At 37.5% G+C, this 27383-nt stretch overlaps 1 protein-coding gene across 9 annotated transcripts in view; it reads right to left on the reverse strand.

The window, feature by feature from the left end:
• The window catches only part of RBMS3 (RNA binding motif single stranded interacting protein 3), a 1161208-nt gene that overhangs the window by 516763 nt on the left and 617062 nt on the right, over positions 1-27383 (reverse strand). For all 9 annotated transcript variants that reach the window (XM_064378594.1, XM_064378591.1, XM_064378593.1 and 6 more), the window contains one exon: positions 11999-12057. In XM_064378594.1, coding sequence (XP_064234664.1) covers positions 11999-12057 — 59 coding nt within the window. The remainder of the gene's footprint in view (positions 1-11998; positions 12058-27383) is intronic.

Consider the following 27383-nt stretch of genomic DNA (forward strand, 5'->3'; position numbering starts at 1 on the left):
GGATTAAACTTTATCATACCTTTAGAATTCAAATAGAAAATGATTGTTTATCTCTGGGTTCATCCATCAAGAAGATAATGACCCCCAAGCATTCTCCACAACTACATGCTATTTGAAGAAAAGAGGCTGGGTAAGTAATTGGGATACAGTGGCCTCTTCAGAGGTCTTAACCTCATCCCCACTGAGCAAATATAGGAGGCAAGCAAAACAGAACTTAAGTAAGAGGAAAGAGAGCATTTGTTGTGAAACTACCACATAGGCCCTTTAAAGAAGCACATGGCTCATTCTGAGTCCTGAGAGTAAAAGAAAGTATCAGCTGCGCCTTGTCTTTCTACCACAATAGTTCTGAGGCCATTTTCCCACTTAAAATTTATTTAACTGCTGCTCACTTTAAAGTTAACCTGGATAGAAAGCTAGACATTTGCCAACATAAGTGCAAAATTGAAGTTAGCAGAAAACCATTCTCAAAATATAAAAAAGGAAAATGACTCTAAATGGAACAAAATGATCAAAATATTTTCAAAATGATCCTGTGCTATCAGAGTGCAATCTCCATGATTTTTATGTCTATATTAAGTGACAAACAGAACTAGAACCTCTGATCAATAGTGTTTATAGTGGGATGGAAGTGGGTGAATAAGAACGACTACATGTTTCTATCAAACTGTCTCCCTTTATATGAACTCAAAATATTGTGCTTGTGTCTAATTGTCATTAAGTACATCCAGGATCATTTACTTCTAGTCTTACTTGTGGGGATTACTTCATAGGAGAAAGAGAGAAATAGTGGAGAGACCCATGCTTTGGGAGTTAGACAGACTTAGGTTTAAATGACTATTTGATGTTTGACACATTTCATAGCATCTCCTGGTTTGTTTCCTCATGAGTTAAAACGGGAATAATAATAATTCTGTTAGTTACTTGATGTCCATTCAACAATAGTATAGGCTATTAAAAGTTGAAGAGATGCACGTGCTTTCAATGGCCAACCAGGTACACAAATGAGTGAAGTGGACTAGTTTTAAGAAAATAAAGGATAGTTTAGGCTCCACTAAAAGGCATTCTCATTTAAATGCTTTTAACTGTATTGTAGCCAAACAAAATTCCTTCACTAGACAAATTTGTCTTTCTGATGAATTACAGGAACATTCTAAGAGACTTCCAGACTCAGTATGCTCATGGGGACTGAGCTGCAGAGTATATTAGTATAACTACATCTCCGACACCATAACTACTGCTAACCATTTTTCTGAGGACTCCACAGCTCATGATTGAGTCATTTTTCTGCTCACTGTTAAGTAGGGGCTTCTCTCCGGGGCAAACAAACCAAAGAAACCATTCATGATCCCTCCCCTTCAGATGTACTTTGCCCTCTTTTTTTGAGTATTTTTATGTTTCTTTTGAGTTTGGGTATTGGTCCTTTAGTCTGTTTTATTTAATCCACTGAATGATTGGTTGGTTGATAGGCTGATGGGAAATAGACTGAAGAGTTTACAGCTTCTACACATAAGTAAACTCAGACAGGAAACAAAAGACAGAAATGTTGGTAAATGGTAATGAGAATAGGGCTGACCCTTGATGCAACAAATGCCTGCGGTTAACAGAAGCACCATAAGTCTTCCTCCTAAAACGAATAAATTAACCTCTGGTTTGCAACAGTGTTGGATATTTTCATGAATTTATGTGCCATACTGACTTTCTGTTGTGTACAGATCACTTGTCAACTGGAACCATCTTATCTGGAAAGATATACTTTATATGAATGTTTAAAAATTTCTGCAACAGTAAACAGAGACAAAGGGTTGGCTCTAGTAACTTTTGAAGGACACAGAGCGTGGAAATATAGGCTGAACTAGACACCATAACCAAATGAACTCAGTTGTATTAATAGTCCATATTAATAAGATATCGTATGTGGCAAATACAAAGTGGACACGTTAAACATTTATGGAGATTTCAAACATATACACATATTATCAATGCTTGAACAAGCTTTTATTAGATAATTGTATATGCAGTTTTAATTCATTATTACTTATCTTAGATTATTTCTCACAACAGCAGACAACCGCAAAGAACCTGACAACTTCCTAAGGCAGAACAACTTCCCCAGGACTTTTTGGTTTATGTAACATAGCAGATGCTTAATTACAATGAACTATGGGGATTTCATTTCAAGATTCCTTTTTACATTTTATTAAACTAAAACTAACCTTTAGGTAAATCTTTATATAGCAATTTTTAAACTCTCTTTGAATAAAAATACCTCAATAAATGTTTTGTCACTACACACACACACACACACACACACACACAGATGTACTGACCTACACATGTAATTATATACAGTCATGCATCACTTATCAATGGGAATACATTCTGAGACATGTATCCTTAGGGGATTTCATCATTGTACAAGCATCACAGAGTGTACTTACAGAAATGTAGATAGTATAGCCTACTATGTACCTAGGCTACATGGTATGGCATGTTACTCCCAGGCTACAAACCTGTACTACATGTTGCAATACTGACTGTAGGCAAGGGCAACACAATGAGAAGTATTTGTATATCTAAATACAGAAAAGGTACAGTAAAAATACGGTATAATAATCCTATGGGACGACTGTCATATATGAGTCTTGTCAATGATCAAAACATCATTATGTAACACATGACTATATATGTATAATAAATATATAAATATATTAATATTATATATAATAAAATTATGTATATTCATATTTTACTTGGAGTTATTATTTGGTTCAAAATAATGGCCAGAAATTGAGGTAGATTGAGACAATTTCTACGTTTTATATGACAATTTTTGACTTAAGTTTTCCTCGTGTCAAATCATTCTCAATTTTATCATCTGCTTCCCTATAAAAAGATATAGTATTATCAATAATTTTTTTATATCTTACATGTGAAATTGGGAATTTTCTGATCTTGAAACCTTTGTCATTCAAAAAATATATGGAAAAACAGAGACAATTTAAGCCACAGTATCTTAATACTATTTTTTTAATGAGCCTACAAATTCTACCTTATATAATTTTTCTTTTTGAGAAAAAATTCTTCTTATTCACTAAAAGCTACAGTTTTTGGTTTATCTATTGTAGCAAGAATCCCAAAGACAGAAATTCCAAGGTGCTTTATATTTCCCATGGAATTTCACCACATGATTTCATTCAGTATATCTCAAAATGGTTATTTTTCCCATCAGCCTTAAGCCCAAGGTCCAGTCTGTTTTTTGACAGCTACTTCCCTAACATCATATGTTTCCATTCCTGCTCTCTGCATTGTGGACCAGCCCTGAGAATGTGAACGGCCATGATATCTACAACTTTTGCTTCCTGTTGTTTATCGAAAGAAATTGTCTTTAAAAGTGGCATTAAAAAAGTGTTCCAAATTTGCTTCATAAATACAGGTTTCTTCTAATTCACGGCTGATATCAGCTGAATGACCAACAGGTCTATCTGCATACCTAGCAGAGAAAATGAACTGCCTTTTTCTTAAGACAAGTAGAAATTAAATGTGTTTGAACACATACCTGGCCAAGCTTGTGCTTTTCATTGATGTAACATCAAAGGGTCTCAGAGACAAAGGTAAAACACTGAGATCTAAGTGGCTACTCAGAACTGTCCTGCATCCTTGATACTCTGGCAATAAGTCCCATCTGGGTCCCAGGGAGTTAATGATCTAGAGGAAGGAAACAAGCTAATCATAAAAGCATGAGAGATGGGGTATCGCTCCGAGATGGTGCCCAAAGGAGGTAGCTTTGTAAAGGTATTTAGACAGGATGAGTAGATTCCTGGAGGACGTTTTGAGAAGGTGACTTTTGGAAGCAATAACAGACATAGACTCTTAAGAGTACGAAGAGAGAGCGTTTTATGCTTATTGACATGAGTCAAATTCTAAGAATAGGAAAGTGAAAGACAGGGGCAAGGAAGCAAACAGAATACCTGGATGACAGAGTTTCTGTTTAGTTAGATAACATAGATTAGTAAAAGTAATATTCAGCTTATAGGTGAAAGTAATATATCTCTATCATTTTATTTTGAAGCCATTTTATATTCCTCAACAATGATTTTAAAAATGTTTTCCCAGAAAAAGTGTTTCATTTCTGCATGTGCAAAAACATGAGGGACATGGGTTACAGGACTAAATGCTGTTGAATACAAACTGATGTTTAAAACAGCAATGCTGCATGTTATATGTCATGTTTTTGGATAATTTTCCTTTTGTCTAATATGTATATTAAGTGATTATAAGCAAATGCTGAGTACATACATGGCCATAAAACACTGCTGAAAAACATGTAGCTGTATGACTTCCAAAGCATAAATACCTATTTTTACATTTATGTTGAAGACTTCTCAAAGTTAACACAAAATAATAACATATTTAATATTTAGTATCCTGATATTGGAAATACTAAGTTTGGTAAGATAATTTTTGGAAGAAGTGTTGCCTTTGATCTAGTTGGGTTGTAGATAACAAATAGAGACCATTTACGACCAAAGTGGATATTCTTTCCAAACTTTGCCATAAGATAATAAAAATTGGTATATTCTTAAAAGAGGCCGGGATAAAAATTATATGTAAATGGTACCTACAGGACAATTCTGAGCAATGCTGAGTAAACTTGATGCACTAATGAAGGTTCCAAAGTTCCTATATAAGCCAACCTTTTCTAAAGTGAAAACAAAAGCCAATATCAAGATCAAATAAAGCGAACATTTAAGTTTATATATTGATGACCTATGACTAGTGGTAAACTTAAGACCAGAATAGATTAGTGTAAAATTCACACACATACACACACAAAAAAAAAAGGTTAGGGAAATATCACACACTTCATATTCCAAAGAGAAATACAATTTAAAATATAACTGTTTTTTGTCTTTTCCTTTTTTTTTTTTTTTCCGGATGGGGGAAGCTAATCCCATTATGTGAAAATTGAATAAATGTGTTTTTCAAGCCATTTTGCTTCTCATGAGCTTCTTGCTCAATAGACTGTGAGCCCACCTGGTGGAGGTGCTTATTCTTCTCAAAATGTAATCCCTCACACTCATAAATTTCACAGAACATTTATTTTAGTTTGCACTGCTTTCAGAACATAAAGGTACTAGAACAGAGGTTTTCCATGGTATTGGTTTCTTCCTCTACTTGCTTGATTTCCATGTAGACCAGCCCAGGGAAGGTTTATTATTTGCCAGAGTTAAATAGCTCCACTTACAAATTTCACCATGAGTGCATGTCAGTGTCACTTGTTAAAACTGATCTGCAGGTGAGGGATACGTCATATCCTGTAATGACTCTATCTAAACATATAACAAAATCTAATATCCCACCTTCTTTCCAGGTTCAGGGGTTTCAACACAGAACTCTGTACTTCCAGGCGGGCACAGTGGCTCATGTCTGTAATCCCAGCACTTTGGGAGGCCAAGGTAGGTGGATCACCTGAGGTTAGTTCAACCAGCCTGGCCCACATGGCAAAACCCAATCTCTACTAAAAATACAAAATAATAATAATAATTGGGCTTGGTGGCGTGCACCTGTAATCCCAGCTACTTGGGAGGCTGAGGCAGGAGAATCTTTGGCAGAGGTGGAGGTTGCAGTGAGCCAAGATCATGCCATTGCACTCCAGCCTGGGGGACAGAGGGAGACTCTGTCTCAAAAAAAAAAAATCTGTACTTCCCTCACATGTATAAATATTCCCTGTCAGTGCATAAAGTAGACAGTAAAATAAAATTGATGAATTCCTAAGTCATCCAACCATATGGCCTAATATTTATTCACCTAGAAATAATTTTTAAATGTATAACATGATTATGAGTCCAGAGCTGCTAAATGGATTCAGTCCAGTAACAAAGTCACACTCTTCTCTGAGACAATCTAGATGAGCTCTAAACCCTCTGTATAAAATAAGTGTCATATGCAGAATTATTTCTCTTATAGAAGAAATAACAATTTCCGATTTGATTTAATAAAGAATGAACGATATCCTTCACGGATGATTTCAGGACTTCTGGGTACTTGTCTCCAACTTTGATTTTAAGGACTCAATGCAATGTCAGAGGTAACGTAAGCTCCATAAATATAATTTAACCAGCCTGTGACAACAAAGGCAAAAGAGTATTTCAAACCCTCAGGAGTGAGCTGGTATGTTTGGCATACTCTATGTACTCTCATATCCTATAGTTAATAGGCATGGAAACTTTCTATGGAATATCCATTACTCATTCCCGCTACTCTAAACATATAGCCTGTCAGGAATATGATGGTGGTGAGGCTGGCAGGTGCAGGGAGAAAAGCGAAGCCAACCTTCAAAACCAGGAAGGCAGGGACAAGTAAATTCATTTAAGATTTACACCTTGTTTTCAATAGCTTCTTTCATTTAAATTTTCTTGACTTTTTAAATTAGCAAATACATTGATCCAGGAGGAAAACACATGGGGAAAACAAAAACCAAACGAGCAAAAACGCAGTGCAAATCTCCGTGACTTGTACAACAGCACTTGCTTAGTCCTTGTGTTTAAATATCTGAATGAACTGTGGTCTGTTTTTCATTACTCCCCATCTGGAGCTGTTGTTCTCTTTGTTCTGCAATTTCTGGTCATTTTGGCTTGATAGTGACTGTTTTGTTGTATGTTGTCATATTATACAGAATGAAAGCTGATGCAGCCATCACCCAAGAAAGAATAATCTTGAAAAGGAAAGGTTATGTTCAAAGAGTTCCTGATAATCCCTTCCGAAATAAAGATGTGAGTATGCTCACCTAGGCCTGATTACTGTCCCTAACTCACAGGGTGTGGGTAGGATTCAGGAGAGAATAAAAGCTTTTCTTTTAAATGCTAAAATAGGATTTGATTCTGTTGGTTTAATACATCAGGTTAATTTCGGTACCTTTTCTTTCATTTTTAAGGAGACAAGTTCATGGACTTTCTCATACCTTGGTAAAGACTACCTTGTACACAATATGCTATAGGTGCAACAGCTAATGAAGAATTGAATTCCTATCATATCTTTTAACATAAAAATAAACAAATCCTTGAGTTCATAATGTTTAGATTTAATTGTATACCCTGTGCCTGGAGAAAAAGTTGCGAAAGATTCAAAACCAAGTGTCACAGAGAAGACCAAATCCAATTTGTGTTCTCTAATGATGAGAGTCTTGATGCTCTTCATGATTTTGTTTGAAAAAGCCACCTCACACATCCTGTAATTTCTTTCCTAAATAAAGCAATGGCCAAGAAGTACTCAACTTCTCAAGAAGTACTCAAGCCTATTATATAAAAAAAGCAAAGCATGCCATTCTCTCCTAATTCTTTGCTATTTTCATCTGGCATTATTTTACAAAATCGAAGAAACATATAGTCATGAGTTAGAATGACCAACATATAAACATAATTAAAACCAGTTTAATTTTTTTTCCAAGAGCTGTATTTGTTTTTTCTTGCCCCAAAACACAACAGAACAGATTTGGAGAAATGTTAATATAATAATAATACATCACCCATAATCCCACTACCTTAAAACAAACATTTTTGTATTGCTTGATATTGCCAGTATTTTATACAAAAGTAACAGGAGATAGCATCAAACATTTTGCATGTATTAATTTTGTGAATCATCACAACATCCTATGAGTGAGGTTCTGTTATTATCTTACGGATGGGGAAACTAAGGCACAGTGTGGTTGACTAATCTACCACAGGTCACACAGCTACTAAGTGAAGAGGCAGTGTTCAAACCAGGCAGCCTGGCTCTACCACAGTCATAACCATGCTGATCCTGACTCTTGAATATTTACATAGCTCCATATTCAGGGTACACATTATTTTATATCCTTTTATATTGATTTAACTTCATATAATAAACATTTTTCTAGGGCTTGGCATAGTCTAGTCTTCATGACTACCATTTTAACAGCTACATAACAGTTGTATATGATCCATAATCTAGAATTTGGATGCTTCCTATATTTTTTCCCAGTAAGGAAAATGAGAGTGCTGAGAGTTGTACATAGACACATAATTTTAAAAAATGTGTTTAAATAAAATATTTGAATAAACATTCTCAACAGACTAACTAGTTTCAACGGTATGCCCTTTATTGCTGTTTCCATACTGACTTTAAAAGGGCTGTACCAGTTTAGCATGGTACCAATGAAGAATGGATGAACCAGTTTCAGAGTGAACAGCATTGGATGGCCAACATGTTCTAATGTTTGCTACTTGAGTGGTTATGAACTGTCACTGTAAATTGCTTTGATTTGCATGTTTCCCGTCATTACCTGATTTACCCTGAGGACACTACTCCCCTTGTAGCCCTCTCAAATTTGAGGTTTTCGTGGGTTTTGTCCTCCCACATCCCTCTTCCCACTGGACCTGTAAGTGGTAAGCCCCTTTCCTCCTTGCTCAGCATGCTTCTCCCCTACCTAAAATCTCCGATTTAGAATCTCACATCATCAAATTTTCTTACCAACCAGTCATCATTTTGATTACGGTCTACAGATCCCTAGCACCATTTCCCATCCCGTTATTTCTCCACAGATACCTTTTGGATTAGTCACTTTTTCTTATACTACTCCTGCTTCATTTCTCATCAATTCCAAGAAATGTTTAGATGATTGTTTGAATACTCGTTCTCATCAGTTGCGTGAACTCATTCATGACCTCATATCTTTCTCCCAACCTCCACAACTTGTTCCCATGGTCATCATGAATAATTATACACAATTTTCTATAATTGCTGTCTTTCCAATCATATCTTCTCGTAACTATGTCAAGGTCTATCTTTTGAAAGGAAATACTCTAATATATATGAGTGTATCATTAAAATAATACTTTTCTAAAACATGAAAGTGATAGTAGTATATTTTTGATCATGATTGCTGCCCTACAGGGCACCTCTCCCATGATATGCTTGATGAAGGTTGTGATTCATTCAACACTGCTGAGCACAGACTCCACATGCTGAGGATAAGCAAGGCAACAGAAGGCTTTCATAAGAGGCTTTTATAAGCATATAATGGTCACATGATCACTTTGCCTTCTTCATATTACCCTCAGGGCAAACGGTCTAACAGCTGTTCAATTTCTTACAGATGCCTTTCTATAAGTGATTTTCCTAGGTTGTTCCACAGGACAGCCCCTTCCTTCCTCCCCCCCCTTTCCTTTTTTAGTTCCTTCTCTTACTCCTTTTCTTTTTCCATATTCATTGGTGAGCTCAGTATTCATATCACTAGAGATAAAAGTACTTTGAAGCAGCATAACCAATATTTTAATATTTATTTAAAATATATCTATTTTTAAGATTATATTAATATATATTCATAAAAAGTTGATATAAAAACAAAGAGAGATGTACATTCTAATATTTCCTTCTAGTATCTCCAATAAACACTCTTGTATCACCCTTCACACATCCCACTTTAGAGATAAGTCTTCTATAGTACACAGGTCCTATTTCCACTGATTTTAGGAATCTCTCCACAGACAGAAAATCAAATAAGCTGTTGCAAAAAAGTGTGGATAGGGACATTAGGAGTTGAGGTCAGGATACCCACAGTATAATTTGTCCAGATAAGCACCCACACTCCCACTATATAATTTGCTTATGGAGACCCTGACCACCCATTTTCAGTTACATCCCTTATTCTTCAAACCTTCGCAATTATAGAAGAGTTCAGTTTTTGCATGTTGGCAATTCACACTTCTGTGGTCTTCAGTATTGTACTGTGACAACAGATATCTGCATGGCTGAGCACAACTTTGCATAGGGAAGGATCTTTTCATATTGACCACACCAGTTACCGGTCATGTAATAGAATCTATTGAGGTTTCCAGGTGTCTGTGCAAGCCTCCCATTGCCTTACTTATCCTCAGCATGTAGTATTTGTGCTTCTGATTGGTGTTTGATCACTATTATTAACTGCCTGACCCAAGACTTTGTAAATGGGTTGGGCAGATCCAGTAGCAACAGAATTAGCATCTAATGCTTCTAATATCCTGCATGCTCCCCACAGGCCAACAGTGACAGAACATCCCCTGGTCATGGCCCAGCTTTCTTCATATAAGTTCTCCAAGTTCTCAGCTGCCCACCCTACTGCACTCCACTCCATTTCCTCTTCCACACATTATTCTTTGGTAATCTTATCTTCTCTTTTGACTTCAGTCAGCATCTGTAGCCCTTGGCTTTATTACAGTTTCCTCTTTGACATCTCCCACATGGTTGCCATGCCAGAGACTCCAACTCAGTATGTCTAATACCATCTCCCCAAAACCTATTACTACTGCTTCTGGACTTTTCACCTCAGCTAGTGGCACAGGCGTCTTTCCCAATCAGAAGACTCAACATGTAGGCTTTGTTTCATACATTCCTCTTTTTCACCTTTACAGACAGTAGACACTTCTACCTTTAAAAACTTTCATGGAGAACCCCTTTCTATTATGCTAATAATAATAATTTTTTTTTCTAATTTCCCTCTGGTACTATGGCTTTAAAACCCACATTTTTTTTTTTTTGCTTCCATTCTCTTACTTTACAATTCAATTTCATGCACTCATGCATCTTTGCTGAAATACCTTTACTAAACACCTATAGAATCATATTTTGTTTGCTCAAAAACTATTGAGATCTATGTTGCATACAGAATTAAAATTTAAAATATCCAGGACATCATTTAAAAGCCTACAAAATGTTAACTCCTTTCTTCTTTCTGTCCTCATTGGTACATTTCTTTTTTATTACAGCTACGTGGGTCTACTCAATTACATTCTGAAATTATTTCTCTTAAATATCCACCTGTCCCAAGCTCACCCATTCTACCTGACTTTATAAACTTCATTTCCCAAAAAGAAATCTCTGTATTCTCCTCTAGCAGCAGTTTGTGGGTAATTCTGTTTTTGATACCTCTGTTACACCCTCACCTATATTAGGGTGATACAGTAATCCTAATAAGGATATTAGAATTAGTTTCTTGGTTTTCTTGGTATCTCTTCAACTAGGACTTGAAACTATGAGGTGGAAGAAATCATGACATACTATTCTTCGTCTTGTAATATGTAGTTCATTTCTAGTTTACAGACGTCCTGGAATGTTTTAATTTTTTTAACTGTTGAATTGAATCTGGCTACCATTACGCAGGTAGGTGAGGAGATACATATATAGGAGTTTCTGAGTGCTCTTTCGTAAAACTTGTGCACATTATATTTGTATAGGAAATAGGGTCAGTGTTTAGAATGAACTTGGCTCTACTATGCTTCTTGATTTCAGTGTTGCAACAAAGACTGGATTAAAGGAACAACAAACAACACATGTTACAAGAAGCATTCCAATTTTCCAGTCAGAACTGAGTCATACAAGAGCGACCATACAGATTTCACAATTTAATGCAACTTTTAAAAGAATATAGAAATCCCAGGCATGAAGAAACATGAGCCACAGATATAGTCAAATGACTTCAGAAGTATTTCCAGGAAAACAAAAAGCCTGTCTTAATAAGATGCCAACTCTGAAATCCCGTGAGATGCTTATAGCTGAAGCTTAATACAATAGGCCCATCAGTAAATTTATTCCTAGTCAACCAATGTTGCTAAAGCTTTAAAGAACAGAGGAATTAAAATGTGTTTTGCATGGGGAAGTTTTCCCCAGAGTTCCTCATTTTTATATAGGAAATCAATTTGCATCACTGATGATCATTCAAATAACATACCCCATAGTTGTTAGGAGGTAATGCAGTTTTATGCTGAAGCAATTTCATACTTGTTCTGATTTGTGATTTTCATTTTGTTTCTTAACGAAAAAAATTAACGAGCAATGTTACTAGAAACACAACTTATCAAATATTGGCATCATTAAAGATGTTTGCCATATACCATGCATTATGATCATTGTGCAGCTGGTACCTGGACTTCTACAAAGCAAGAGCCATTAATCAGATAGCAGAGGCAAGATTTCAGGGTACAGATGCCCTTACACATACCTTTGCACTGATTTGTGTTTTTGTCAAGAATTGCCTTTGTAGATACAATTTTTCCATACCTGAGAGAGAGAGAAAAAAAAAATCCATGTTATTGTAATCCAGTGAAGACACTTAGAACACCCTAATGAACATCGAGGCACAAACAATTGAGCATGGATAAACCAAGGAAACAAGCTCTGAATTCCCATTTCACACCTGGGTGATTTCCTTTCACCAGTTCTTTGTAATTTAGGAATGTTTTTCTCTATGTAAGCAAAGGGTTGAGCTCCAAAAATAAACTTTTCAGGCTGTCACAGGCAGCCAAAAGAGGATCACATGTGATTGTGATCATAGTAACCTGCCCCCTGTGGATTGCTGGAAGAAAACATGGACCTAGATGCTAGACTGAACGGGGTCTGCATCCAGCCTTGACTCTCACCCTGTGTTGTAACCATATACAGTTTAACCCAACTTCACTAAGACACAATTTCTTCATCTGTAAAAATGAGAAGCTAAATATATCAAATCTCCTGGTTCAATCAACCTTCATGTCTTCGGGAGTCCACTAAATTAGGCTCCAGGAGCAAGGAAATATAGTAGTTAAAAGAATATACTGGGGCACCAAACTACCATGGCTCAGATCCCAATTTAGCCTGGATATATCTGGTTGGCTAAGTAAGTAGTATGTGCTCTTTGCATCATTTGATCATCTATAATGTTATCATAATGTTATAAATATATTTATTTAATTGTAATGAATTATTTGTATTTGTAATGATATAAATATTTTTTGTAATGATATAAATATTTTTGTAAGTATATAAGATTAGGATAATTTTGTCTTCTTTATAGGGTCCTTGTGAAAGTAAAATGGGTTTACCTAATATGCTAAGGACAGTGGCTGCAACAGAGTAAGTGTTCATTAAATGTTAGCTTTTCTTTCAATGATCCTCTCCCTGCTATCAGCTATATAAAAATATCTCCAGCCCTTGGCATTCTCTGAGAATGATGAGAAGTAGAAGGAGGTAAAGACTCTATCCTAAAAGCTTCAAACATTAGTAGTCTGTCAAAATCGTCCACCGAGAAAATTGAAAGGCATAGTTATTTGCTAAAAGATAATATACATTTATAATTTTTGTTGTTAGTTTTAAATGTTAGGGATTTCATTATGTTCTCACTCTACCTAGTTGTATAGATACTTACCCATTCAAAGCTATTTTGTTTGTTTCATATTATCAAAATGCCTGTTACCTTATGCCTATTAACACACAAGATTATTCTCTTTAAAAACTCCCAATCTCCCCTTTCCCATCTCTCCCAAAACACTCTTTTTGGAGTTCTATTTCATCCCAAGAGTTTCTCTGTTGGGAAAATAATCAGTAAAATAATATCATATCTGAACAGTCTCTTTACTAGACAATGATTCATGGTACTTACAATCATACCCATTAACTAGCTGTAATGTTTACTAGGTTTGAGCTATTAAGGTAAATAAAGATTTGCAAATTTATATGTATCTCAAAGTAGAAAAAAAGAGACAAGAAAAGAAAATGCCACTACATCTTTTTTTTTTCCATACCAAGCACCATTAATACAATATGTGAGAAGTAAAAATCAGAAAAAAAAATTAGAACAGGTGTAACTATCTTACACCAGGCACATAAACACTTAAGACAAAAATCCTTCTTAATTGGTTTCTAAAGGTGTTCCTGAAACTTTTATATAAGAAGCTTCTAAACTGAAATTTAGCTCTGTCTTAAATATGAAATTAAACATTACTGTGTTCTATAGTGAATTACAACTCACAACTGTACTATCAACAATAGTCAATGGCATGCATATTATCCTACTATATCAATATTACAAGAATGTTCTCTACTTCATTAAATATAGTATATGTAGTCATTTTTACAGCAAAAAAGGTCAAATGTTTTCTTATGGAAAGCATTTGTGAGTATTTTGACAAGTAACTTTTTTTATAAACAAAGAAAATGAATTTTACTTCTCAGAAATTATTACCACGTTACTGTAAATGGAAAATCACACACACCATCCAGAAAAGCAAACCAAGTTATTTCTTGACTTCCTTATTTTTAAACACTATCTAGGCAAGACTTTCCAATAGCACAGAATCACAAAACAATGAAACACAACTCAGAGTACTTGACGCAATCTCTGCTATGACTGGAGTAATAGGAATTTCATTCCATGGCTCTGTTACAAGATTCTGCATTAACAATTAATTTGCAAAGCTAGAATATGCTTTAACCAACAAGAGAAGGTACTTAATGGGCCACTGGTTACAGTTCATGTCTGAACTCTCAGGATGACAAACAGGGACTTTCTGCATGACTGGCTCTGTATTCTCCATGATCTGCAAAGTCCACAACTGATGTAGGTAAATAAGGTTTAGATTTTTTTTTAAAAGACCTAACCACCATAAACACAAGACCCACAAATATAATATACCTGTGAAATGATGCTTTTATCAAAGTATACTAGTAGATTATAATGAAAACTATTCTACAGATTAAAAGTGTACGATTTTATACACTCTGAGGGAAAATACAGATTTCTGAAGTAAAAAGTATTCCTTCATGTATATAACCTCTTACTCTTTCCCTTCTTAGAGTTTAGATTAAGACCTTAAGACGTCATAAAGTTTTTCTTTAACTATGCCACCGACCAGTGGAAACAAAAATCTGATATTAGAAAAAATTATGAGACCAAATTCCTGAATAATGCCTGGAAATAGACACCTGAGCACTGGTCCCATGTGCCTCCTGGCTCTGGGAGCTTTCAGACAAATCCAATTCACTTCTCTCTCCTTTCATTTCCCACAGCTAGAGGAGATAAAATACCATCCACAGTCTACTTCCCTGGGGGTTTGAACTTCTCAGGGGAAACAAATAAATGAAGTAAACACATTTTATGCTATAATTCTTTCCATGTGGACCTTCTCTAGCTAAGGTAAAAAGCCCCCAATACAGCAATGTAAGGATGCTTTTTGGCATATAAATATGCGACCGCATACCTACATATTCACCAACTATCCTGAGTGCCCATACATTCTACAAATATACCCAGGTCTCTAATAACATTTTCTTTATATTCTAAGAGTATACTTTAAAAGAATAGCTCTTCTACAGTAAGTATTTGCTTATTGTAATTGAATTTTATAAATTTATATATTGTCTATCAACTCTTTAAAATACTTTTACCCTAGCTTGTCAATACAATTTTCATATTTGATTTTTTAAAAGAAATAGCCAGTTATTTTCTGGCATTTATTCTCAGTCTTAAACAGCATCTGAGTCAAACTATATTTGCTGATACACTTGATTATTCCACATACAAGCCTAATTTAAACTAATGGAATCTTTTATTTTCAAAGTTGAAGAGAAAATAGAGCTATTATGGGTCCACTCTTCGTGAATTATGAAGACATCAAATTGGTGGGATCTTTCAATAAAGAATTTATTTTTAAACCCTTTTGCTGAATCACCCACTGTGTATATTAATTCAGAAAATACAGGCAGAGACTGAAAATAGAGTCTCCGCAGTCAATTAACTCTCAGCTAACTCATTTTTCACATGCCTTCTATATTGATACCAGACTAGAAAAAGGTATCACATTTATTTAATGGATGAAACATTATCCTTTTAGCAAATGTGGTTGTTTGCCTTCTTCTAGATGGCTCATTCATTCTTTGGCATTTGGGCATGGTAATGGAGCATATCTGTAGCTTCAGGGACCCAGCTGGAATGTGGTAGGGCTATCTTTCTGTCTGACGGAATACATCAGCCAGGTTTCGCCTACAAGTTTACAACCCATTTATACTCTGAAACGTTAACAAGTTCAATCTACAAATGAGTTGTCACAGCCATGCATAATTGTTATGGACTGAATTTTGTCTCTTCAAAATTAATATGTTAAAATTGCAATACCCACTACCTCAAAATGTGACTGTATTTGGAGATAGAGCCTTTTAAAGAGGTAATTAAGGTAAAATGAGGTTATGCGATAGGACCTAATCCAATGTGATTATTGTCCTTATAGGCAGAGACAGGAGCAAAATCACCACGTGAAGTCATAGAGAGAAGACAGACATTTATAAAAAAAAAAAAAGAGAGGCCTCAGAAGAAGCAACAGTGCCAATACCTTGATCTTGTACTTCCCACTTCAAAACTGCGAGAAAATGCATGTTCACGTAGCCACCCAGTCTATGGTACTTCGTATTGGCAGCCCTAACAAATTAACACAATAATCTTTTCTCCACGGCCTCCTGAGCTTTGCAAAAGGGAACAGAGGTAAGAGGATTCATCAGGAAAGACTCCTTTTTACAATGCTTTGCTCAGTGATTTTGCACTTGTCCCCTCCAAGCCTTTCCTAGACCTGCAAGCTCTTTCTCATCTAACATCTGTGTATGACAACAGAAACCTGGAAGTATCAGAGTGTTACAAAGAGCAGACAACAAAAAATCCAGAACCTGGACCTCGGTCTTGTCATCTGGGCAGTGTTCCCCCAAGAGATAGCCAAACTCTGTAATTATGTCCATATCAAGTAAATTTTACATGTCTATTGTGCAAACTAAAATGTCTTCTATTAACATACTACTTGGGGTTAGTACCTTACAAAGAACACAAAATAAGACTATCCAGCTGGGAGATTTGGAGAAAAGTTCCTAGAAGAGGAAGTGTTTGAAGAAGGGGCAATATGTTGTCAATGAGGAATGATTTTTATGTGTTTTAGAGATTAGAAAACTACTTAGCAAATTACTATTTCTATGCTACAAATAACTTCACCAGGAACCTAGGGCTATAAGAAGCATTTCGAATTTGTACTCAAAAGGAAGTGGTTCTCAGTATCTAATGGGCAGCAGAACCTCTTAGGGGGCTTATTAACACAGGTTGCTAGACTCTACCCACAGAAATCTGACTCACTATATATAAGGTTGGCCTGTAGAGTTTGCATTTCTAACAAAATCCCAGGTAAGGCTGATACTGCTGATGGTGTTTTGAGAACCACTGCTCCAAAAGACTAACATGCAAACAGCAAAGAATGTGGTTTGTCATTTGCAATACTCCAGAGACTAAGGTGACTTTCTAGCCATATGGGGAACTACTTTAAAACTGCAAACAATTTTTTGTTCATATAATGCTTTATGAACAAAATGGTAGACTGGGTGTGGTGGCTCATGCCTATAATCCCAACACTTTGAGAGGCCAAGGTGGGCGGATCACAGGGTCAGGAGTTCGAGACCAGCCTTATCAACATGGTGAAACTCCGTCTCTACTAAAAATACAAAAATTAGCCAGGTTTGGTGGTGCATGCCTGTAATTCCAGCTACTCAGGAGGCTGAGGCAGGAGAATCACTTGAACCTGGGAGATAGAGGTTGCAGTAAGCAGAGATCATGCCAGTGCACTCCAACCTGGGCAACAGAGAGAGATGAAAGAAAGAAAGAAGAGAGAAAGAGAGAAGGAAGAAAGGAAGGAAGGAAGGAAGGAAGGAAAAAGAAAAAAAAAGAAAGAAAAGAAAAGAGAAAGAAAGAAAAAAAGAAAAGAGTAGACTGTGAAGCTTTTCAGAATTTTGCCTGATAATATTTTTCATTTAGTCAATATACTAGCAACTTACAACTCAAGAACAGCTGTTTTGAAATTTGTTTTCAGATACCTTCTAGAAACAAAGTCCAAAGAAAACATTGGTGATACCTATGTAAACCTCTTTTGCCACTTGAAATAACTAGTTGCTAAGTAGTAGCCTGACTGAATTAGAGTGAAACCTTGTGAGAAAAATGGCGAGCAGATAATGATCAGTAACTGGTTTGTGCCCTTACTTGTTCTTTAATTAGAAATAGATATAAATCTGGCACAAAAATAGCAGACCAAAAATGCATACTTTCAAGTTCTAAAAGCAAGAGAAAATCACTAATTTGGTAGTTCTTAGAATTAGTTAACTCTTGGGCTATACTTTAGGTTATATAGTTGCGTTATGTAGTTTGGAGATATATATAACCTGTCACCTTAGCAAAAGTTTATGAGAAAGGGATTTTCATACCAAGAGAGTCAGAAATCTCACATCTGAGTACTTTCTACAACTGATTCCAGTGCATTTCAGCATATTTAACATTCTTTTTTGTTTGTTTGTTTGAGATAGAGTTTCACTCTTGTTGCCCAGGCTGGAGTGCAATGGCATGATCTTAGCTCACTGCAACCTGCACCTCCCAGGTTCAAGTGATTCTCCTGCCTCAGCCTCCCTAGTAGCTGGGATTACAAGCATGCACCATGCCGCCCTGCTAACTTTTTGTATTTTTTGTAGAGATGCAGTTTCTCCATGTTAGTCAGGCTGGTCTCAAACTCCTGATTTCAGCTGATTCGCCTGCATCGGCTTCCCAAAGTGCTGGGATTACAGGTGTGAGCCACCATGCCTGGTCACTAACATTCTTTAATATTTGGTCAACTAGGAGACTTCCACCAAGATGGGCGAATAGGAACAGCTCTGGAGTGCAATTCCCAGTAAGAGTGACGCAGAAGGCAAGTGATCTCCACATTTCCAACCAAAGTACAAGGTTTATCTCAATGGGACTGATTGGACAGTGGGTGTAGCCCAAGGAGGGCAAACTGAGGCAGGGTGGGGTGCTACCTCACCTGGGAAGTGCAATGACCCAGAGGACCCCCACCCCGACACCCAGTGGAGGCCACTGGGGACTTTTCTGGCCAGTCTGGCACTCCGGTTCAGATACTGCACTTCTCTCACCATCTTTACAGCCCACAGACCAGGAGATTCCCACCAGGCTGACAAGTACCACAGGTTTCCAGCACAGAACTGGGTGGCCTTTACAGCAGGCGCCACGGATTTCTAGCACAAATCTGCACAGCTATTTTAGCTGGCACCTGGAATGCCTGCGAGACAGAGCCCCCTATTCCCCTGAAAAAAAAAAAGGGGGCTGAAGGCAGGGAACCAAGTAATCTGGCTCAGCGGGTCCTAGCCCCACAAAGACCAGCAAACTGAAACCCACTGGCTTGAGAGTTTCACCTCCAGCACAGCAGTTTGAGCTTGACCTGGGACGGTCGAATTCAATGAGAGGAAGGGCGTCCACCATTACCGAGGCAGTCCATGATTACTGAGGCAGTCCACCATTACTGAGGCAGCTCTAACCTTACTTGTGTAAACAAAATGGCAAGGAAGTTTAACAGCAGCTGGGCGGAGCCTGTGGCAGCTCAACAATGCCTCTGCAAGCAGACTGTGACTAGACTCCCTCCTTGCTGGGCAGGGCATCTCTGAAAAAAGGCAGCAGCATGTCAGGGACTTATAAATAAAGCCCCACCTTCCTGGGACAGAACACTTGGGCAAAGGGCCAGTTGTGAGTTCTGCTGCAACAGACTTAAATGTCTCTGCCCAACAGCTCTGAAGGGAACCACTGAGCTCACAGCACAGCACTTGAGCTCTGATAAGGGACAGACTGCTTCAAGGAGCCTTCTGACCCCCGTATTCCCAAAGAGACACCTCCTACAGGAGAGCTCTGGCTGACATCTGGTGGGTACCCTTCTGGGACAAAGCTACCAGAGGAAGGAAAAGGCAACAATCCTTGCTGTTCTTCAGCCCTCAGGGTGATTTCCAGGCAAGCAGAGTCTGGAATGGACCTCCAGCAGTCCTGCAGCAGAGGGACCTGACTGTTAAAAGGAGCACTAAAAAATAGAAAGAAATAGCTTCAACATAAACAGAAAGGACATCCACTAAGAGATCCCATCTGAAAGTTTCCAACTTCAAAGACCACAGGTAGATAAATACATGAAGATGGGAAGAAACCAGTGCGAAAAGGATGAAATCACCAAAAACCAGAACGCTTCTTCTTCTCCTCCCTTGTTCCATTACTGTTCCATCCAGTAATGGAACAAAACTGGATGGAGAATGAGTTTGATGAATTGACAGAACCTGGCTTCACAAGGTGGGTAATAACAAACTTCTCTGAGCTAAAGGAACATGTTCTAACCCAATGGACAGAAACTGAAAACCTGGAAAAAGGTTAGACAAAATGCTAACTAGAATAACCAGCTTAGAGAAGAACATAAACGACTTGGTGGAGCTGAAGAACACAGCATGAGAACTTTGTGAAGCATACACAAGTTTCAATAGCCAAATCAATCAAGCAGAAGAAAGGATATCAGAGATTGAAGATCAACTCAATGAAATAAAACAAGAAGCCAAGATTAGAGAAAAAAGAGTGAAAAGAAATGAACAAAGCCTCCAAGAAACATGGGATTATGTGAAGAGACCTAATCTATGCTTCATCGGTGTACCAGAATGTGACAGGGAGAATTAATCCAAGCTGGAAACACTCTTTAGGATATTATCCAGGAGAATTTCTCCAACCTAGCAATGCAAGCCAACATTCAAATCCAGGAAATTCAGAGAACACCACAAAGATATTCCTCAAGAAGAGCAACCTCAAGGCACATAATCATCAGATTCACCAGGGATGAAATGAAGGAAAAAATGCTAAGGGCAGCCAGAGAGAAAGGTCAGGTTATCCACAAAGCGAAGCCCATCAGACTCACAGAAGATCTCTCAGCAGAAACTCTACAAGCCAGAAGAGAGTGGGGGCCAATATTCAACATCCCTAAAGAAAAGAACTTGCAATCCAGAATTTCATATCCAGCCAAACTAAGCTTCATAAGTGAAGGAGAAATAAAATACTTTACGGACAAGGAATTGCTGAGAGATTTCATCACCACCAGGCCTGCCTTACAAGAGCTCCTGAAGGAAGCATTAAACATGGAATGGAACAACCAGTACCAGCCACTGCAAAAATGTACCAAATGGTAAAGATTATCGATACAATGAAGAAACTGTGTCAGCTAAGGGACAAAGCAACCAGCTAGTATCAAAATAGCAGGATCAAATTCACACATAACAATATTAAACTTAAATGTAAATGAGCTAAATGTCCCAATCAAAAGACACATACTGGCAAATTGGATAAAAATTCAAGACCAATGGGTGTGCTGTATTCAGGAGACCATCTCATGTGCAAAGACACACATGGGCTCAAAATAAAGGGATGGAGGAAGATTTACCAAGCAAATGGAGAGCAAAGAAAAACAGGGGTTGCAATCCTAGTCTCTGATAAAATAGACTTTAAATGAACAAAGATCAAAAGAGACAAAGAAGGGCATTACATAATGGTAAAGGGATCAATGCAACAAGAATAGCTAACTGTCCTAAATATATATGTACCCAATACAGGAGCACCCAGATATATAAAGCAAGTTCTTAATGACCTACAAAGAGATGTAGGCTCACACACAATAATAGTGGGAAACTTTAACACTCCACTGTCAATATTAGACAGATCAATGAGACAGAAAATTCATAAGAATATTCAGGACTTGAACTCAGCTCTGGACCACGTGGACCTAATAGACATCTACAGAACTCTCCACCCCAAATCCACAGAATATACATTCTTCTCAACACCACATCACACTTACTCTAAAATTGGCCACAAAATTGGGAGTAAATCATTCCTTAGCAAATGAAAAAGAATGGAAATCATAACAGTCTCTCAGACCACAGTGCAATCAAATTAGAACTCGGGATTAAGAAACTTACTCAAAACCACACAACTACATGGAAAGTGAACAACCTGATCCTGAATGACAACTGCATAAATAATGAAATAAGGCAGAAATAAAGATGTTCTTTGAAACCAATGAGAACGAAGACACAACATACCAGAATCTCTGGGACACATTTAAAGCAGTGTCTACAGGGAAATTTATAGCAATAAATGCCCACATGAGAAGTGAGGAAAGACTTAAAATCAACACTTTATCATCAAAATTAAAAGAGCTAGAGGAGCAAGATCAAACAAATTCAAAAGCTAGGAGAAGACAAAAAATAACTAAGATCAGAACAGAACTGAAGGAGATAGAGACACAAAAAAAACCTTCAAAAAGCAATAAATCCAGGAGCTGGTTTTTTGAAAAGATCAACAAAATAGATACACCACTAGCCAGACTAACAAAAAAGAAAAGAGAGAAGAATCAAATAGATGCAATAAAAAATGATAAAGGGGATATCACCACCAATTCCTCAGAAATACAAACTGCCATCAGAGAATACTACAAACAACTCTATGCACATAAACCAGTAAGTCTTAAAGAATTGGATAAATTCCTGGACAATTACACCCTCCCAAGACTAAACCAAGAAGAAGTTGAAACCCTGAATAGACCAATAACAAGGTCTGAAGTTGAGGCGCAATTAATAACCTACCAACCAAAAAAGTCCAGGTCCAGATGGGTTCACAGCCGAATTCTACCAAACGTAAAAAGAGGAGCTGGTACCATTCCTATTGAAACTATTCCAAACAATACAAAAAAAGGAAATCCTCCCTAACACTTTCTATGAGATCAACATCATCCTGATACCAAAACCTGGCAGAGACACACACAAAAAAGAAAATTTCAGGCCAATATCCATGATGAACATCAGTGCAAAAATCTTCAATAAAATACTGGCAAACTGAATGCAAGGGCACATCAAAAAGCATATTCATCACTATCAAGTAGGCTTCATCCTGGGGATGCAAGGCTGGTTCAACACATGCAAGTCTATAAATGTAATTCACCACATAAATGGAACCAAAGACAAAAACCACATGATTATCTCAATAGATGGAGAGATGGACTTCGAGAAAATTCAACAGCCCTTGATGCTAAAAAATCTCAATAAACTAGGTATCAATGGACTGTGACTCAAAATAATAAAAGCTATTTATGACACACTCACAGTCAATATCATACAGAAAGAGCAAAAATTGGAAGCATTTCCTGTGAAAACTGGCACTAGACAAGGGTGTCCTTTCTCACCATTCCTATTCAACACAGTATTGGAAGTTCTAGCCAGAGCAATCAGGCAAGAAAAAGAAATAAGGGGTATTCAATTAAGAAAAGAGGAAGTCAAATTTTCTCCTTTCGCAGATGACATGATTGTATATTTAGAAGACCCCATCATCTCAGCCCAAAATCTCCTTAAGTTGATAAGCAACTTCAGCAAAGTCTCAGGATACAAAATAAATGTGCAAAAAATCACAAGCATTCCTATACACCAATAACAGACAAACAGAGAGTCAAATCACAAGTGAACTGCCATTCACAATTGCTACAAAGAGAATAAAATACCTAGGAATGCAAGTAACAAAGAACATGAAGGACCTCTTCAAGAGAACTACAAACCACTGCTGAATGAAATAAGAGAGGACACAAACAGATGGAAAAACACTCCCTGCTCATGGTTCAGAAAAATCAATATTGTGAAAATGGCCATACTGCCCAAAGTAATTTATAGTTTCAATGCTATCCCCATCAAGCTTCCATTGACCTTCTTCACAGAACTGGAAAAATACACCTTAAACTTCATATGGAACCAAAAAGGGCCCATGAAACCAAGAGAATCCTAAGCTAAAAGAACAAAGCTGGAGGCATCACACTACCTGACATCAAACTATACTACAAGACTACAGTAATCAAAACAGCTTGGTACTGGTACCAAAACAGAGATATAGACTAATGGAACAGAACAGAGGCCTTGGAAGTAATTCCACACATCTACAACCATCTGATCTTTGACACACCTGACAAAAACAAACAATGGGGAAAGGATTCCCCGTTTAATAAATGGTGTTGCGAAAACTGGCTAGCCATGTGCAGAAAGCAGAAACTGGACCCCTTCCTGACACCTTATACAAAAATTAACTCCTGATGGATTAGAGATTTAAACATAAGAACTAACACCATAAAAACCCTAGAGGAATACCTAGGCAATACTGTTCAGGAAATAGGCATAGGCAAGGACTTCACGACTAAAACACCAAAAGCAATGGCAACAAAAGCCAAAATAAACAAATGGGATCTAATTAAACTTAAGAGCTTCTGCACAGCAAAAGAAACTATTATTAGAGTGAACTGGCAACCAACAGAATGGGAAAAAATTTTTGCAAGCTACCAATCTGACAAAGGGCTAATATCCAGAATCTACAAAGAACTGAAACAAATTTACAAGAAAAAAAATAATCCCATCAAAAAGTGGGTGAAGGATGTGAACAGACACTTTTCAAAAGAAGATATTTATGTGGCCAACAAACATATGAAAAAATGCTCATCATCACTGGTCATTAGAGAAATGCAAATCAAAACCACATTGAGATACCACTTCAATGAGATACCAGTTAGAATGGCGATCATTAAAAAATTTGGAGACAACAGATGCTGGAGAGGATGTGGAGAAATAGGAATGCTTTTACAGTGTTGGTGGGAGTGTAAATTAGTTCAACCATCGTGGAAGACAGTGTGGCAATTCCTCAAGGACCTAGAAATAGAAATACCATTTGACCCAGCAATCCCATTACTGGGTATATACCCAAAGGATTATAAATCATTCTTTTTTAAAGACACATGCATACCTATGTTCATTGCTGAACTGTTTACAATAGCAAAGACCTGAAACCAACCCAAATGCCCATCAATGATAGACTGAATAAAGAAAATGTGTCACATATACACCATGGAATACTATGCAGCCATAAAAAAGGATCAGTTCATGTCCTCTGCAAGGACAGGGTTGAATCTGGAAACCAACATTCTCAGCAAACTGATACAAGAACAGAAAACCAAACATGGCATGTTCTAACTCATAAATGGGTGTTGAACAATGAGAACACATGGACACAGGGAGGGGAACATCACACTCTGGGGTCTGTTCAGGGAAGGGGGGTTAGAGGAGGAATACCAGGGGATGGGGATACTGGAGAGGGATAATATTAGGAGAAACACCTAATGTAAGTGACTGTGGGACGGAGGCAGCAAACCATCATGGCATGTGTATACTTATGTAACAATCCTGCAAGATCTGCACATATACCCCAGAACTTATAATTAAAAAAAAATAAAATCTCGAAAAAATATTGGCTCATGTAGTATAAAAAGAGGATGAGGTTTAGAATCAATTAATATAGACATGAATCTGAATTCTACCACCCATATGAGCTAGGGCAAATTACACAACCCCTCAACACCTGTTCCTTGATCTGTATAATATGATTTCTATATTCTGCTTTCTATAGCAACTATAAAAATGAAATAAAATAGTATGTATCAAAACTCCTAGCACAGTGTATGACATGTTAAAATTGATTCCTTTCTCTTATTAAACCCTCCCTTATTTCCTATACATTTACTTTATAGCATAAAATAACTCAGATACTACTATCTTATGACCATTTGATAGAGCCAGCATGTCCCAGTTCAGTGCTTCCAGAGGCCTTAAGGAAGCACATGATTTAGCATTTATGCTTTCTAACTTGTACTCCAAGTCAATTCACAGTTTCTTCTTCACTCAGTCTCCTTCTGGCAATACCTAATTACTTGCTCAGCCTGTTCTCCAGGCCACTGGGATGCTGTCTCCAGTACCTTCCCAGATGCTTGTCCCTCCTAACCTTTCCACCAGAATCCACCACTCTACTTCAGTACCTCTGTCCTACTCTGTTTTCTGTTTTCTCCTTTCCTGGCCATCATCCAAGAAAGCCATTATACCTGGTTGACCACATCTCGACTCTGGCATTTCTTAGTTGTCACTGCCATCAGCTCATTTATTCTGTATAGTTGATCGTGAACAGTACCCCATCTCCAGAACCATTGGCCTTCTAGAGCCAAACCATGTAGTATCAATTCTCAAGTCCTTCTGTAAGTGGTGGTCAGATTTTGGAGGTTTAAAATGCCTCTCAGTAATTCATGGATCTCCCTTTCAAAGCCTCTCGTTTCCACCCCAAAGTCTTAAATTGGCACCTACATTTATAACACTTCCTAGAAACCAGACCTTTTTCTAAGTTGTCTACATTTTTCAACTCATGTTAATCACTGCAACAAACCCATGAGGTAGGCACTGTCTCTAGCTGCATTTTACAAATAAGGACATGGTGCCAGGGTACATAACTTTCCCAGGGTCACATGACTAGGAAGTAGCAAAAGCAGGATGCAATCTCAGACAGACCGGCTTCAGAGTCCAGACTCTGCCAACACTTAAATATGTTGCCTCTCAGCTCTAGCCACATGCCATTCTCCTGTCTCAAAAGAAAGCCACTGTTTCTCTTTTTCTCTCTAATTAGTATTCATCCCTGTCATGTCTGTGACCTGTTCCCCTATGTATCACCTATAGTTCTCTGAAATTTACATGCTTTTTCCCCAATGCCAGGGCTATTTCCCCTCTGCCTGCCCTTAAACATTTGCAAATCCTTTCCTGACATACACTGGTTATCGTCGGGTTTCTCTCTTTTCATTTACTGCCAGACTTTTCTTGAATGATTGCTCTATTCAAGCTACTTCTTTCCTTGAATTAGCCAATTTCTGCTTAATTCATAAAAACTGAATTCTATCTGTTGGAATAATACTTTGCAAAGTAACCAGTAACTTTCTAATTGGTAAAAATATTCAGTTAATAGCACTGACTTCTTGCCAATATTTGACCTCCTAAATACCTTCCTCTTGAAATATCCTTCCCTTGGGATCCATGCATTGCCTTCACCTGGTTTTTTTTTTTTCCTGCCTATACTTTTTCCCTTATCTCCATCACTTACCCCATCTCTTCCACCATGTTCCAGAAACTGTGCACACATGAAGCTAAATCCTCAGTCTACTAGAGTTTTGGTGCCATAATATCCATTACACCAATAATTCTCAAAATGTAATGTGCATTGGAACATCTGGGTGGTTCCTCATAACTCTGGGGCCTCAACCTCAGAGTTTCTGATTCAGTTTGTTTGAGACTGGGCATGAGCTGATCCCAGGACCACACTATAAGAACAATTATATTGGAAATCTCCTTTATTATCATGCTGTGAATTTCCGTTTCTTTGTGTTTCACACTCACAGTTTCTTCTCTAGATCTGCCTTCACCCTCAATGCTCAGTCTTGAATCTCCAGTTAGAGTTATTAGATATTTCTCTTTGTATGCTGAATGATCATCTCAAATGACACGACAAAGTTCAACTCACTATCTTCCCCCTTTTCTCTTCTCTGAAAGTATTTTTAGGGCAGAAACTAGTCAGGTATTGAAATAGGTACTGGATAGAGACTGTGATGACCTGGAGAACTTACGCTTCAACTGAAGGGACATCTGCTTATCAGTTCAACCAATATTACCATAAAGAAATATGGCCAGGTGTGGTGGTTCATGCCTGTAATCCCAGCACTTTGAGAGGGCAAGGCGGGCGGATCATGAGGTCAAGAGATCAAGACCATCCTGGCCAACATGGTGAAACCCTATCTCTACTAAAATACAAAATTAGCCAGGCATGGTGGCACGTGCCTCCCAGCTACTCGGGAGACTGAGGCAGGAGAATTGCT

The sequence above is a fragment of the Aotus nancymaae genome, unplaced genomic scaffold (genome assembly GCF_030222135.1).
Source record: "Aotus nancymaae isolate 86718 unplaced genomic scaffold, 86718_ANA_hifiasm-v0.15.2.pri h1tg000019l, whole genome shotgun sequence".
In the NCBI taxonomy this organism is placed as follows: Eukaryota; Metazoa; Chordata; class Mammalia; order Primates; family Aotidae; genus Aotus; species Aotus nancymaae.